Genomic DNA, 16344 nt, shown 5'->3' with positions numbered 1-16344 from the left:
ATTGGCATTTTATTTACTCGGTTCCATTAACCCACTCCGGGGGGGAAGGGAGGTCTTCAAACACCTGAGAGGAGAAGAGCAGCCAAGGAGTGGCCAGACCCCACTCTGAATGAGGGCCGGACCCTCCCTCACTCACCAGCCCTTAAGAACCCAGCTACCTGGATTGGGATCCCCAGCCTGCCCTTCATCACCCGCGTGACCTTGAACAAATTGCCTAGCATCTCTGTGCCTCAGTTTCATCCTCTGTAAAATGGGAACCCGCTTCCTAGGGCTGTTGTGAAAGTTCGGTGCAATGCCCCACGCACAGTGCATGGAACAGTGTGAGGCACAGCGTAAGTGTTGCGTGAGGACCAGGTCATCATCTGCTTCAAGGGAGCAGAGTCCAATGTAGGAAGCGAGCTTGGACTTGGACGTGGCCAGGCAGTGTGATTGGGGTTTGGGTAGAGGCAAGCGAGGGGCCGTGGGGACCCCGAGAAACAAGCGATGAATACGGGAAAGCCGCACAAAGGCAGAGTTGGAGGAAGTGGGTTTTGACGGATGCTAGGAGGTCGCAGGCGGAACAGGTAAGGTGTAGTGAACATGGGCCTTGGGGTGGGGTGGCTGGCCAGCAGCCAAACCTGTGTCACCTGGGAGACGGCTCCTGGGTAGCATCCCAGCTGGGCAGTGTCCTGTGTCCTACCGCGGAGTCTGGAAGGACCAGACTTTGGCTTGGCCAATAGGCCACTCCTGCCTGGGACTTTGAAGCTTAATATTGGACAAAGGCCACAGTAGACTCCCGGCCAGGCTGGCATGGAGGCCCAGGCCCCTGTATCCCACCCACTCAGTAAGCCGCCCTGAGACCGGGCCAAGAGATTCCCCCCTTTATCTCAGGTCAACGGTCACCTTTCTGTTGCTTGCAACCAAGAATTCTGAAGGGAATTTCCGGCAGAAAGTCCAGAACGAGCAGGAAATGGAAGGGAGGGACTGCTCCAGTGATCCTGGCCCTTGCCCCCCACCCGAGGCCCGGCACCAAAGCCTGTCCCTCGGCCACGCTTTCCTCGTCGACACTCAGTGAGATCATACAAGGAGGCAGGCTGGACGGGACTCCATCGGAAAACCAACACAGCTGAGCCCCGAGAAGTGGTGACCTGCTCAAGGTTGTCCATAGACGGGAGGGACCAAGGAGGCTCTGATGGAGGGTCCCACACCTGGCCAAGCGCTGCCCTGCTGTAGTCAGAGGCCCCGGGACCCCGAGATGGGAGGTCTGTCCCCGTCTGCCATCGCGGCCTGTGAAATCTGACAGACCCAGGACAGATGCTGAGCCCAAGGCTTAAAAGGCAAGCCTATCTCTGCCGTCCTGGGGGACTACGGGGAATGAGGTTTTAGTTTAAGGGCAACTATGAGAACGAGGATGAATCTGGAACCCACGGAACACATTGCCTGGTGCTCATAATACCCTGATAGGCCTGGAGCAGAGGCACAGGTTCATTAACTGAGCACCTACTGTGTGCCGGGCCTGTGATGGGCCTCCAGGGTTTTCTTGAAACCGCCTACGATCCTGCAAGATCCATGTCAGCGCCCCCAGTTTGCTGATAAACACTGAGTCTCAGAGAGGTGCTGTGACATCTTCAAGTTCACACCGCTTGGGGTGACAGAGTCCACCGAGGGCTGTCTGACCCAAGAGGTGGGGATGGAGGGTAGATAGGCCTTCACGGAGGTCGGGGCACGGAACAGGGCTTGGACGTCAAAAGGCCTTACGTAGCAGACAGGATGACAGCTCAGAAAGGCGCTATTGCTGTTCTTAATATAAGTCTGACCTCCTCTCTCCTCCCCTTAACACCCTCCAGCGATGTCCCGGAGGCCCTGAAAATGAAGTCTGGAGTCTTTGTCATGGCCTGCAGGACCCGCAGGAGCTGCCCCCAACCCTCGATTCTCGTCAGTGGCACCAAGGCCCCTCCCATCTCCGGGCAGGCTGTTCCGGCAGGCTCTCTCCCGCCTCACCCACTTCTTTCCTCCTCCTCCCCCTGCCACTCCCCTCCCACGGAGCTTCTGAGGCTGCGGGCTCTCCCTTGGCCGGGACCCAGTAAGGGTCCCGCTCTCACCTGTCCCCTTCTCTTTCACGACACAGTGCAGTTTGTATCACTCTTAGCCGTACATTTGGCCAAAGCTGGCTCTCGGGGGAGTGAAAGAAAGCTTCGATGGTACCAATAACTTGTGGCCCTGCGTGACAAAATCTTATTCCTTATACTGTATCTCCCATTTGGGAGAAATTAAATGTAGATAATTTACCTAATTAATCAAATTACTGATAATTATGTTTAATGAATGTAAATGATTTAATTAATTAATTTAACGTGGTGTTTCTCCTTAGGGAGTGATCATGGAAAAGAGGTCGGAAACGCCGCTTTAAGCATCTGGCAGTTGGCCGGTGCCCGCTCTGATGCCCTCGCTGAGCTCATCGAGGGCCAGCCCAGGTGGCCTCAGCCCCGCCGGAGCTCCAGTTCTAGAACGCAGCCTGGCACACAGTGGGTGCGCAGACAGCCCCTTCCGTGTGCCAGGCCCTGCGGTGAGCAGTCCAGACAAGGCTGTGCCGTGGAGAGTCCCCTCTGTCTCCTTTGCCTGCACCCCCAGGCAACTGGGAGCCATGGAAGAGAAGGACTTTCTGGGCTGGTGCATCCCCACCAGAGGTCACAGCCGCCGCTGCCTCCCAAGCCTGCTTCCACCCCAGTCTCGCGGCAAGGCCGGCCCAGGACAAGAATAGAGCAGCCCACAGCTTCGGGGAGCCTGGAGGGGGCGGGCGCCGCTGAACCTCGCCTGGCAGGTGCTCACGCAGGGCAGGGCCAAGCTGGGCTGGGGGCGGGGGCAGGATTCCCAGGTTGCTGGGTTCCCCCAGCTCTGCTTCACTGTCTGGGGGGCGGCGGGCAGGGCCAGCCCCTCACTGGGCCTTTGTCACCTGCAGGAGAACCCGCGTCCCCCGGGCGTGAGGAAGCAGGAGCCGCGATAAACATAGCACAGCTGATGTATATATAGACCCTCCCACCTGGTTTCCAAAAGGATTCGAATCGGCTTTCACAAGAGGCAAAGAAATGAACACTTGGAGCGTGCCAGGGTTTACACATGAGGCCCTCACGTCACAGGCCTCGGGGAGTAGAACCGGGACAAGAAGCGTCTCTGATCCCTCCGGGAAGCACGTCTAAAGGAGAATGAGCTCCCCATCGGGGGAGGTGTGCAAGCAGAGGCCACAGACCCCGGGTGGAGGGGCTGGTGGGGGAAGGATCAGCCCCTCACAGGAGGGCTGGGCCAGACTCTGCATCCCTGCGTCCCTGCGTCCCTGCGGCTCAGTCGCCGCCCCGGAGCCATTTGCCAGCCCCTCCCCCCTCCCCTGGGCCAGAGTTACGCAAACAGGCTTAAAAACTGGAGCGGGGGAGTAAACCTTACTCACGGTGGTTCTCGGAGGGCTGCGCTCAAGTCCGTAGCGCCATGGGAGCCCTGCCCTCAGACCCAGAGCGAGGGGGGATGTTTGGTGCAGCTTTGGTGCTGCCTGCTGTGTGGCCTTGAGCTGCTAGCTTCCCTTCTCCCTTGTGCAGGGTCCCCAGGCAGTACACTCACAGGGTTACCTTGCTCCTGCAGAGCCCTCCGAGAACTGATGCCCCCTAACAAACAGAACTGCAGCACCCCCTCCCCCCACCCACACCTTGGCACGGTTCTGGCAGGGCTGGGCTCCCGGGGCCCCACTGCCTTGGTTCTAGGTTCAGCCTTGAGGCCAGAGGGCACCTTCCCTGAACCTGCCATTTCCTGTCAGAGCCCCCTCCATTCCAGGTCTCTGAGCAAGACAGACCCATCCAGGCCCTAGAAGAGGTCCCCGTGTACTGGGAAGAAAATGTGCTAGGGTGAGGGGATAGAGTGACAGGGGGGTCAGGGAGGCCTCTGTCAGGAGGCCAGAGGTAAACAGACATCTGATGCAACCAGGAGGACATCTTGGGAGAGTACTGGGCAGAGAGAATAGCCAGTGCAAAGGCCCTGAGGTGGGTCCAGGCTCGGTGTGTTTGAGCACTGTGTGTCTGAAGACCAGGGAAGAAGTGGGAGAGTGGTAAGAGGGCGTGCCAGTTGGTGTGGGCCTTCTGGGCCAGCAGGAGGGTTGGACTAGGGGAGGTGGGAGCCACAGCATGGTTCTGAGGAGAGGAGAGACTGGGCTGATATTTAACAAGGAAGGGTGCCTTCCCTGGCCTTTCCCTGGCCTCCAGAAGGGAAGTCGCCAAATCTTTCCTCTAAGGCTGCCTTCCCACTCCTGACCAGGCCTGAATGCTGCTTTTTTTTTTTTTAAGATTATTTATTTGACAGAGAGAGACAGCCAGCGAGAGAGGGAACACAAGCAGGGGGAGTGGGAGAGGGAGAAGCAGGCTTCCCACTGAGCAGGGAGCCCAATGCTGGGCTCGATCCCAGGATCCTGGGATGCCGTGAGCCGAAGGCAGAGCCACCCAGGCGCCCCAGGAATGCTGCATTTTAACGCTACCTGATGAGTACGCGCTCACCACTGTCATTGCAACAGAAAGTCCACGCGCCTCTGCCAATCAGTCTGGAGAGACGCATTAGCCCCAGGGATAGGCACCCCCCAGACGGTGCTGCCTGGAGAGAAGCAGAGACATCCAGCCCTAGCACAAGGGCCTTTGACCTCCACCTCACAGCCTGGGGACGGAAAGAGGGGACCCTGCCACCTTCAGTGAGGAGCAGGCAGGAAGCCTTCACTGAGGTCATAGGTTATACACACTGTCAAGTGCCCCGGGACTGCACACGTCCTTTGTAAATGTCAAAATTATCTGCACACTGGCAGCCCCACTCGGATGCCTGGACACCCTTTGTAAAAGCGGAAGGATCCTATAAATAGTAACTGAACCTGTAAACAAGGGCTGTTTGAACTGGTGCACAGGAGTCGCAAACTCTAAAGTGCTTTCTAATGGGGCCAGTGCTTGGCAAACCGTAAACTACTTGGTAAACTACAAAGTGCTTTATAATGTACTACAGGGCTCTGCAAACGTAAATTACTTTGCAAACTGCGTCGTAAAGAGCCCCGAGCTTTGCAAAGTGCAAAGTCCTTTGTAAACCGTATTGCTCTCTGTAAACTGGGAAGCGGTTTGCCAGCTCCCGAGGGCTGTGCACCCATGAGCTTCTGTAGATGACTCAGGCCTCTGCCCTGTCACTCTGCATCAGCCCCAAAGCTCCCCACTCGGCCCATGCACGCGGGGAGAGGTCTGGGCGAGCACGGGCGGGCCAGTGGGCGTAGGGTGCAGAGACGGAGAGCTGCGCGGAGAGGTTCGGAGCCTCGGCGCGGGCCCCCAGCCGACCCGACACCCCACTCCCTCTAAAACCTCGAGGGCGGATGAGGGGGGGGGAGCGGAGAGGGTAGGCAGGACGCTCGGAGGCTGGGCGGGGCTCCGGGGACACTGGGGTCAAAGTCGGGGCTCTGCCGCCTCCTGGTGGCGGCAGGAGGAACGACGGGGGCCGCGCCCCTGGGACTCGGGTCCTGTCGGTCCTGTGCGCGCACATACGTACACTCACAGGCGCGCGCACACACGCGCCTGCGGGCCGATCCGCGCACGCGCATACGGCCACGCGCGCACCTACACACAGGGCTTCGGAATTCATTGACGCCCTCATCCTTCCCTTGCTGTATTCATTCATTCGCGTTTTCATTCAACGCAGGTTGACTGAGTGCTTGCTAGATGTCAGCACTGGGGACACAGCAGTGGCAGGTCAAATCTACCCAGATAACGCCGATAAAGACGCGCTAGCTTGGCTGGAGCAGATCGGGGGAGGCCTCCCTGAGGCAGGGGCGCGGCCGCCCAGGAACGTGGCGGGGGTGCCAGGCAGCTACAGGATCTTGAGCTGGGGGGCACTCCAGGCACAGGCCTGAGGAGCACAAAGTGCCTTGAAATGATTAAGTGCTGTGCCAGGGAAGGGTTAATAGGCAGAAGCCCGTCCCAGACTGCGGACCAATTTGGGGGGAAAAAGACTTCCTTTCTGGCTAAACTGAGGCTGAGAGGAGTGTGCACAAAAGCAGAGGAGAGATGGGCCCCAAAGGGATCAGTGCCTCCTTCTGGAACCATGCCCCAATTTCCCACGGAGGGCTAGGGAGGCCCTGCTCGCAGACCTTGAGATGTGGGTAGGCAGACTCTCCCACGTTTGACCCTCCTGGCCTGTGACTGGCAGGACGAGCATGTGACCCCTTCCTACGTAGGACAGTCAGCCCGAGACTTCTGCAGGAACTTTGCTAAGCAGGTGGGAGCCATCGGCTGCTGACTTGTCCCCATGAGGGAACGGTGAAGCCAAGACAGAAGAAACAGACCTAGGCTGGACACAAGTTCTTCCGGATATTAACCAGGCTCCTGGATCTAACTACGCCTGAAGCCAGCTCTTACATGAGCAAAAAAATTCCCTTCTGCTTCATTCTGTGGGAGGAGGTGTCAGCCCTAGCCCAGGCCTCGAGGATCACGGGATTGCAGAGCCACCCTGGACCCTGGCAAGGAGCCTTCCTTGAGCTGCCCCCCCCCCCGCTCTCCTCAGAGCCCTCTCCAGGGGACCTGTATCTGTCCCCAGGCCTCAGTTTCTCCATCTTCCAAGGTGTGTGGCCTTGAGCAAGTCACTTCAGCTTTCTGGGCCTGTTCTTTCATCTGTAAAGTGGGGATAACGTAACCTGAGACAATAATGTAACACCCTGGATGAGGTGACCTCATCAAAGCTGGGGCGCAGTGTTTGCCATGTGCTCAGCCCTCCGTGCCCCTGGCAATGCAGTCTTCACCCGCAGCGGCACCGGCAGTTCCGCCAGGGGCCCGGCCCGTGTCTGCCGCTCTGCCCCGAGTCCAGCACCGGGCCTGGAGCCTCAGCTGCGAGCTTCAGTGTCCTCACACGTGGAAGGTTCTGTCCCGTGCAGGGCCTGAGGGGCTCGGCAGCCACCCCACCTCCGCCGCCACCCCCCCTACTCCCCTCCCCTGATCCTGCTGCCCTGGCCCTGGCACAGGGGCAAGAGTGCCTCCTATGGGCCACAGAGCTTCACCAAGGTGTGGGACTCGCCGCTTGGACACACAGTCTCACACAATCTTTGTCCCACTTTTTTTTTTTTTAAATTAAAACAACAATCTGGTAACTGCCCCAAACCATCAGGGATAAGACCCTGGGCAGTCCTTTCTTCAAAAAAATATATTTTCTTTTTCCTTTTTTTTTTTTTTTAAACAACACCAAAAGCAAATCCACAGCCCCTGTTGAGCTGGTCCCCAAGGAGAGTGAGCTGGACAGCCCCCTAGCACCTCTCTGAGCAGAGACCTTGGGACCATCCCCCTAGACCCCAGACTGAGCAGAGAGGGGCGTCTCCACCTGCTGGTCCCTAGGGGGTAGGAGAAAAGTGATCGGCTCCACACCATGCAAGAAAAAAACCAGCCAAACCCACAAAGCAAAAGAAAAAAAAAAAAAATCAAGAGGATAAATTAAAAAAAAAGTGAAACAACCCCCCCTCCCGAGGCAGTGGGCAGGAGCCAGGTTGAGCCCCATGTGCCCCCAGAGGCCCTATTTGCCAGTGCTGGGGTGAAGGCGTGGGCAGCGGTCGTCTCACTCGTGGGGGCTCGGGAGGATTCACATGGCTCATCCCCCGACTGTGTCCCCCGACACTGATGCCAGGACAGAGGTGTGGCCACCCTAGGCCAAAGTGTGCAAAGTCCTTTCAGTCAAGAGATAAAAAAAAAATATACAACTTAGGTGACATCCAGGGCTGGGCCCAGGCAGTTTCCCGCACTCAGGCACTGGCTGCCTTCTCTGTGAGGGGCAGCTCTCGTGGAGGCCATCGGGCCTGTCCAAGTCCAGGATCTCGGGGGCTGGAGACTTGGGGTCCAAGGAGCAGCAGGGGCAGAGGCACTGGTGGGGCCCACATGGGCCTGGCCGGGGACCCCGGTGGTCTGGTTCTTTGGCACTTGGGACCAACAGCCCGCTGCCAAGCCCGGCAGGAGCAGCCCCCTTGAGTCTTCCCCCAAACCCCCAAGGCTGCGCCAGCAGTAGCTTACGGGTGTGGGCAAGCACTGGCCCAGCAGAGGGGGCGTGGCGCGCGGAAGGGCCAGAGTGGAGTCCACGGCCCCGCCCCCTACGAGTCCTCCCCCAGGATCTCCTTCACAAAGGCAGCAATGTCCGTCTTCTTGGTTTTGTGCAATGTGAAGAACGGGTGCTCCTGGTGGGAGAAGAGAAGGCAGTCACCTTGGGTCCGAGTCCTCAAAGCACCCCCAGCCCAGGTGCTCCTCCTGCCCCGCATACGGGTCTCGGCCTGGCAAACTCCCACTCATCCTTCTAGGACCTCCCTGTTCAGGAAGCCCTCCTTGTTAGAGACGGCGTGACGGCTTCCTCCTCCGTCCTCCTGCAGCCCTCCTCAGGCCACACTGAACTCACTCTTCCCCACCTGTACCAGGCCTCCAGGTGAGTGGAATGCCCTCTCCATCAGCAGGTAAGTCCTTATTCATCCTTGCAAGCCCAGTTCAAATGTCACCTCCTCTGTGAGGCCCTCCTTGATAGCTTCGGATAAAATGGCTCCCCTCCCTCCATCATCCCCCACCCCATCCCTCGGCACCATCTGAGGGAGCACTGCCGGTGTGCCCCTCCACGGGGCCTGGTGTGGAGGAGAGGGGAGGAAGCCAGGCTATGTCTGAGTGAACAACTGAGTGCCCGAATGAATTCGAACAGAGGCAAGCCAAAGGTGCTGCCATCTCTGTGCACAGGGATGTGGCATTCTCCCCAGAGCCCCACCAACCCACCGCTGTGCCCGCACTCACCATCAGCTCCAAGTAGCTCAGACGCTCCGCGGGGTTCTTTCTCAAGCTAGGAGAGAGTGGGGCGGGCTGAAGCCAGGCTGGCATAAAGGAGGTCTCCCGGCCGGCCAAGCCAGGGCGGGCTCACCCCTAACTGGGCAGTGGGGCTCTGGGAAGAAGGGGTGGGACTGCTCTGGGGGGCTCCTGAGGATAGAGTGGGACCTGGGTGTACACATTACAGAAAGACTTTGCCCCTTGGGTATTAGTTTTTTGTCTCTAGAGTGATCTGGGGGGGCGCCTGGGTGACTCAGTCGTTAAGCGTCTGCCTTCAGCTCAGGGCGGGATCCCAGAGTCCTGGGATCGAGCCCCACATCAGGCTCCTCCGCTATGAGCCTGCTTCTTCCTCTCCCACTCCCCCTGCCTTGTGTTCCCTCTCTCGCTGGCTGTGTCTCTCTCTGTCAAATAAATAAATAAATAAAATCTTTAAAAAAAAAAAAAAAAAAGAGTGATCTAGGGAATTCTCAATGATCCCAGCACCAAATGACACTGAAACGCAGTAGTTAACAATCGCATACACGGCGCCCTTAATCAGGAGGGACACTCCTCATCACGGTCCGGGGACAGGGCACGCCCCAGTGTAAAAGGTCAAGGTGACCAGCGACTCTGCTTGCCAGGCTCATTTGTTTTCAGTCTTTCTTATTTTCTCATAAAAGAAATAAAGGATACAAATTTTCCTCTGAGTATCTCTTTGCCCACGATACAGATATGTTCTGTCTTTCATTGCTGAATACCCTGCAATTTTATTTTTCAAATCTCTTTCAAAATCCAGGAGTTCGGGGATCCTGGGTGGCTCAGTCGGTTTAGCGTCCCACTCTTGGTTTTAGGTCAGGTCCTGATCTCAGGGTCCTGGGATCCAGCCCTGCTTCCGGCTCCCGCGCACAGCAGGGAGTCGGCTTGGGACTCTCTCTCTCCCTTTACCCCTCCCCTCCCCTCTCAAATAAATAAGTCTTAACAAAAAAAGAAATCCAAAGGGAGGGAGTAGGGAGATGGGGCGACTTGATGGGCATTCAGGAGGGCACATGATCTGATGAGTGCTGGGTGTTACACACAACTGAGGAATCACTGAACACAACATCAAAAACTAATGATGTACTACTATATGCTGGCTAACTGCATTTAATTAAAAATAAATAAATTTTTAGAAATTTTTAGAAGTCCAAGAGTTGGTCAGAAGAATTTACTTTTCCCGATGCCGACCTGGATGCCTCCCCCTCCTTCCTTTCTCCCTATTTCCTTTGTAATCTCGAATAAGATTTTTTTTTTTTAACAGAGCTCCCATGGGCATTCTTTAACGGGGTACAAAGTTCTAAACATCAATAAAACAGCTCTGTGTATGCTTTTCAAGCCCTCCGTTGGTCCGTTTCCTTTTCCGGGCTACCGGGCCTGCCCATCTCTAGGAGGACTGTATCAGTAACCCCCCAGGACCACCGTTTGCCAGATCTTCCCTGTGCTCTACTGCCCTGCATATTTTGATGCCCTGTCGTTTGGGCGTGTGTTTGCTAAAGGAGAAGGGGCCCGGGCAAAGGGCGGAGCTGGAATCGGGCCGGGGCAGGGACGGGGCGCCGACCGGGGCTCGGGGAGGCCCCGGAGCCCCTGCAGGGCTGCAGACTCACCACTGTGCAGTGAAGTCCACAAACTCAGGAGAGAAACGGTCGGCAGGAAGCTGGGGAGACGGCTCTTCGACGACCTGCTTCAGCTGCTGGAACGGGGTCCCCCAGGATTCGTACGGAAAGCGGAGGATGGCCATCTCGATCTGCAGCGAGGCGTAGCACGGGTCAGATGCGCGCACCCGGCCCTCGGATGCAGGGCGTGTGGGGAACCTGGCTGGCCTGGCTTGCCGCCCAAAGCCGGCCCACAGGCAGCTCGAGGGGCAGGCACATGACGTCAGAGCACAGATCAAAGCCGCGGGAACGGCAACCGTTGGTTCCTCTGACCCAGCCGGCACAGACCACGGCTCACGAAGCACGTGCAGCCCGGGGCTGTGACTGGTGTGAGTATCATGGGGCTTTGAAACCACCTCCATTCAGAAGGCTTTCCAGAAAAACCCACGTTCCAGCTTATCTGGACAAATCAGAGGAGCTGGCCAGCCTGGGACACCCTCCCACAAGGCAGCAGTGGGCACAGGCACGCGGGGCAGGCAGTGGCTTCCCTGCCCGCCGCAAGCCTCCCCTCCCTGATGTCCCCACGGGGTCGGAAGTATCTGCTGCCGTTTCTTCGGGCAGTTGTTACGACAGAGTAGGCAGATGGGAAATGCAATTATCCTCCCAAGCCTGTCTCTCCCCGGGGCTGTAAACTGTGAGGCCGGCGTTCGGTCAGCCTCTCCGTGTTGGAAACAGCCCCCCAGGGCCCATCAGGAACTGAAGTTGGCAGCTACTCCTTCTCCCCCCCCACCCCACCCACCCAGCAGTGTCCTGCGGGACCCATCTGCAAGGCCTCCTCCTCTGGGAAGACCTCCCTCCCTGCTGAGCCCCTGGACACACGGCCACCGAGGCCTTGTCAATCCTGCTGAACCCAGAACTCCCTGCAGGTGACATCCAGGCCACCTGGCCTCTGGACCCGCGCCAGGCCCCCCACCACATGCCTGCAGTTGGCGGGGAGTCATTGTGGAAAAGACCAGCTATCTTACGACAAACTCTAGGTTCTGATTTTGACTGCCGAGTTAAAAAAAAAATCAGGTCAGCCCAGGCCCCCGCCTGGAATAGCACAGAGACTTCTCACTGACAGGCCATAATCACCATAATGAACACAAGAGACCTCAGCTCAAACAAATGCTTCGTGTTGGCAACTGGCGCCTGAACAGCTCACTAATTATTGTGCTAAGAAAGGGCCTTCCCATTAGGCTAAAGGCCCCTTTCCAGCCAAGACATAAACACACCCCACAGATGGAGGGTGTGCAAACTGCAGCGGGTGGGGTTGTGATCCGGTGTGTACTTTCCCAGCACAAATTCGGGGTGCTTTTTCCTAGAATGTTCACCTATTCCAAGTAGAAGTGAGGGTCCTGTGTGGGTTTCCACGGAAGGACCCAATGGCCTGCCAGTTACCATCAGGAAAACCGAAGACTGTCCACACTCTTGACCACGTAATCCTCCTCCTCCCGCCCGGCCCCGCCCCTGCTAATTTTTTCTAAAGAGCTCAAAATATGCAAAACAAAACAAAACAGCCTCTGGGCCCAAAATGCATGGTGCGGTGTGACTTGTAAGAGGGAGTATTAGGAAGCAGTCGAAACAGCCAGCGCCAGCCACCGGCCTGCCTCACCGCGGCTGAGTCTCGGCCACGACCCTGAAGGCCACGCTCTGCGATACCCCATTCAGGTGTTCACATGATTGGCATCTGCTCGACACCCGTTGTGGCCAAGAGCCTTCCCAATCACATCCCACGTCCCCACGTTCAGCGGCTGTGGTCACGTGCCCGCAGACGGCCACCCGGGATGGGCTCCAAGGCCTGGGGAGAACCACCCGCGGTGGCAGGCCCGGCACCCAGGGCTTCACCAGTCCCTCCCCCAGGTCGGCCAGGGATTTCGAAAGGGAAGAGAAAAGCAGACACAACCGAAACGTCCCTGTATCAGGGACTGGCTGGGTAGTGCAGGCAGACGGTGCGCAGTCTCTTGAAGAGAGGCCCACGGGGGATTCTAACAACCCAGAGAACATGAGTGAGGTGGTGCTAAGTGAAAAAAACAAAATAAAAACCACAGAAAACATCTAGAGGGAAATGCACAATGTTAGCAGTGGATGGTAGGGAGTAGGGGCTCAGTGCCTTTGATTTTTTTCTCCCTTTTACTTTTCCTCTGTGTTTTTAGGTGGCATTTCTAGGCCTTTCGTAACTTCTGGGGGGAAACCAAACCTGTACCGCGACAGCCAGGTTCTCCTGTGCCTGCACGCCAGTCCCCCATCCAGACACGGACTCTACTTGCCCTTGACCCTGGCCTGGCCCCGGACGCTTTGAGCAACAGGAGGCAGAAGCGACACGGTGCCAGTCCTGGGACGGGAGGGCCCCTCTCTCACGGAAACCGCCACAAGACTTCGACCGCCCTCGAACCCAGCGAGCAGCTGGCCATGAGGAAGTCACAGGGAGGCCCCACGTTTGTAGAGCCTTCCTGGACCTCCGGCCCAGCCCGGACCCAGGTGGTGCGGGAGAACTGCCCAGCTAGTCCCACCCACACCGCAGAACCGCGAGAAACAACCACCTATCGTCGGCTCATGTCACTAAGTTCGGCAGCAGTTGGCGCCACAGCACCTGCTAACAGAAACATGCACCAAGCACACGCTCGCCCAAGTCCCACTGGAGACATGAGAACGTCACTGGGACGTGGTGGGTCCCCAGTCATGACGGACGGACAGGCGGATGGGAGCAGGGCTGTGTACGTGTCAAGGGGTCATGAGTGGGGTCTCTAACATCCAAGCAGTTCTGTGTCGTCTGGAAATCCAGCGAGAAGTTGCTGTTATCTTTCAACTCAGGAGCTGGGAGGCGCTTATCTGCCGGTATAGCGAGCACCTTCAGACTGACCATTCCTCTCGGCTTCAGAAAGGAAAACGTTCACTTGAGAAAGGGTTGTGGCGGCAGTATTAAGGCAACTGGAAGGTATCATCCAGTTCCATGTCTCTGACAAAATCAGACTTTGCTTTTGATCCTTTCCTAGTCACTGCACACAGACACCACTTACACGGTGACAGTCACACAACGAGGAAGGGGGTCAGGATAATAAAACTGAGTTATCAGCAAGATCCAAAACATCTGCGTTGACCCTGAACACTCACCCACCCCTTCTCCGACCTCCCCTTGACTCTGGCCGCCCAGGCACACACTGGGCACCCCCCGCCCACCTCAGGGCCTTTGCCCCTAGGGCCCTGCGAGGCCCTCCCCCACCTCCTCAGAAACTTGTGCTGCTCTGCTCCCGCCCCTCAGTCTCCTCTCCACACCCCTTCCCACTAGGTACTTCGCTGGTTTGGGTTTTGATTACTGATTTTACCCCCTCAACAGCAGGAGGCCGAAGGGGCTGGGGCAGGGAGGGTCACCATGGAATCGTCCACACAATGGACACTCCCCATTAGCTCCAATGGCTGGGATGGGGATGGGGGCCGACGATGACCCCTCTGCCAGCTCAGTCGGTCCCTTGTGCATCTGGGGGCCACCACGACAGCAGCATTTTCCTGGGTATCCTGGTGGGGGGAACTCGCATCCTGGTCTTTTTCCTGTTGCTTCAGCCCATTCTCCACATGGGAACGAGAATGGGCTCTCTAAATTAATATCTAAATAAACCTTGACCCACACCTGAGCCAAGCCCTGACTCAGGCAGGGGTAGGCGTTCCCTGGGCAGTTCCAGAAAGAACAAGGGGCACAAGGGCCCAGCCCTCCTCCTGGACCGCAGATGTGGACATCCCAGCTGAACTAAGGGCTGGGCACCCGCCCTCACCCCTCCCGGCCCCCACAGCCCCCACAGCCCCCACAGCCCCAGGAATGACAGCCCACCCACCCCATCCCACCACACTCAAGGAAATGCACCAGGACCTCACGAGCAACAAACTTACACACACACACACACACAAAATCTTAAGATTTTTGCTATTTTCCTGTTTAAATTATTTGGGTACCAGGAGCTCACTTAATGTGCAATAGGCTATGATTTCTCAACAAGCACCAGGAGCTCTGGGGAAAGTCTAACAGATGAGTTATCACAAAGTGTCAAGAACTTTCATGAAGGACACACCTCCCCACTAGGGAAGGGCATTCCATCACTACAGATATTCCCTTAGATACACCCTAAGTTTTGACGGCACATTTTCCTCTCAGATTGTGAAGCCAACACTTTTTTCCAGGCCGAAGCTATTTGATGGGCCCGCCAAAAGCTCCCGGACCGAGCGTGGCCCCGCCCTGGCCCCACCCGACCAGCGGCTGGACCCAGCGCCAAGCAGTTACCATGGTGATGCCCAGGCTCCAGACGTCGGACTTGACGTTGTAGCCTTTCTGGTTCAGCTCTGGGTTGATTCTCTCGGGCTGTAAAAGGAACCAGAGAGGCGTGAACACCCACCTCACAGTAAGGGGCCACAGGAGGGACCCCCTAAGTTACCCTCAGCTAGGTCTTTCCTCCCCCACCCCAAACAGAAGGGTCAGTGCTCATCCTATCCCCACCCCCCCACATACACAGAGCAGGGGAGAAAACCTAGGCCAGTGAGGGCCAGGGTATCGCGGTGAAGGCCCAAACCATGCCTCACAGCCACCCCTGCCTGGGGCAGGGGGGCACCCTCCGGACACGGGGAGAGGGCTGAGACCTATACGAATCCCACAAGTCACCTCCATGTGGGTGTTCATTTATTACCCAAAAGGGCACTCTGGGGACAGCTAATTCCAGGGGTAAAGAGGGGCTCCTTGGCCAGGCTAGGTGGCAGGTCACCCCTGCTGTGGCAGGAAATGCAGGGCCTCAGAAGGCCCTGTCCCCAGTGGACAGAGGACACGGCCTGACCATGATCTCCCAGGCGTATCCCTCCTGAACCTCAGCTGTGGGGGGACTCAGAGAGCTGTGGGGACCACTCACAGCCATGTAGGGCTTGCAGCCAGCATCCAGCGTCTTGGCCACAGAATCCACCAAGTAGCCACTGATACCAAAGTCACACATCTTCACATGACCCTCCTTGTTGATGAGGACATTGGATGGCTTCACGTCTGCCAGGGACAGAACACACCTTTTCACCTTCTGGGGTTGTGGTCACTGCTGGAGGCCCCCAGGCTCCCCTGATGCCCCAACTGCCCAAGGGGCAGATGATAGCAGGGCTCAGGGAGTAGATGAGGGACGAGGCTCCGAGAGGTGCTGCCCCGGTCCAAGGCCAGAAAGATGGGAGCAGCGCGGCCAAAACACGCCCTGGCCACTGGTCACAGTGGGGAAGGAACTGAGTTTCTACCAGGACCTCGTCTTGGTGCCCACCGTCAGCACTCTGGACACAAGGTCCAGAGGGGGGACTCGGCCTGTCTGCTGGCAGAACCTCCGAGTCCGGGGTCCTCCTGCGCTGGGGCTCTGGTGGGGGATGGACCACTGACCGGCTGAGCACCCAGAACCCACCCAGCGTCAATGCTGAGAGGCTGGGTGGTTCGGCCAGGAGGCACAGGGCAGCAGCACAAACAGGACAGGGGGCTGTGCGAATGCGGAGGCCACGCCACAACTCGGGGCCCATACAGAGTGGGCTACAGGCCACACAGCAGGGAATCTTCCAGCAAAAGCACGTGCAGCACACACGCAACCTCCATGCTTTCGTGCAGGGACAGGCAGAAGGATAGAAACGCACAGGAAAAGGACCAGAGGTTCCATGCTGGGCTGCCAACAGGGGCGGGGGCCAGGGGCCGGGGTGGCCGCCGAGGAGGCAAAGCGGGCTTGGTCTAATGAACTCTGTGAGAAGAGGGGCGTCCAGGTAAGTGAACTACTCAGAACAAAAAGGAAGGAACTACGACATACACGGCCCAGCTGAGCCTCAGAAACATTAGGCCGAGTGAAAGAGGCTGGAGAGAGGCCGTGTGAATCCGTTTACGTGAAGTTCAA

The 16344-nt window shown here is 57.5% G+C and overlaps 1 protein-coding gene across 1 annotated transcript in view; it reads right to left on the bottom strand.

Annotated features, from left to right (window-relative positions):
- Positions 1–7072: 7072 nt before the first annotated feature.
- MAP2K3 (mitogen-activated protein kinase kinase 3) overlaps positions 7073–16344 on the bottom strand; it is a 28210-nt gene continuing 18938 nt past the window's right edge. The window contains exons 8-12 of the mRNA XM_002928937.4: positions 15349–15476; positions 14733–14810; positions 10433–10572; positions 8784–8829; positions 7073–8188 (exon numbers count right to left, since the gene is read on the bottom strand). Of these exons, the coding sequence (XP_002928983.1) occupies positions 8105–8188; positions 8784–8829; positions 10433–10572; positions 14733–14810; positions 15349–15476 (476 nt within the window). The 3' untranslated portion in view covers positions 7073–8104. The remainder of the gene's footprint in view (positions 8189–8783; positions 8830–10432; positions 10573–14732; positions 14811–15348; positions 15477–16344) is intronic.

The sequence above is a fragment of the Ailuropoda melanoleuca genome, chromosome 17 (genome assembly GCF_002007445.2).
Source record: "Ailuropoda melanoleuca isolate Jingjing chromosome 17, ASM200744v2, whole genome shotgun sequence".
Taxonomy (NCBI): Eukaryota; Metazoa; Chordata; class Mammalia; order Carnivora; family Ursidae; genus Ailuropoda; species Ailuropoda melanoleuca.
Note: the sequence above shows the minus strand (reverse complement) of the source record. Positions and strands in the feature narration are given on the sequence as shown.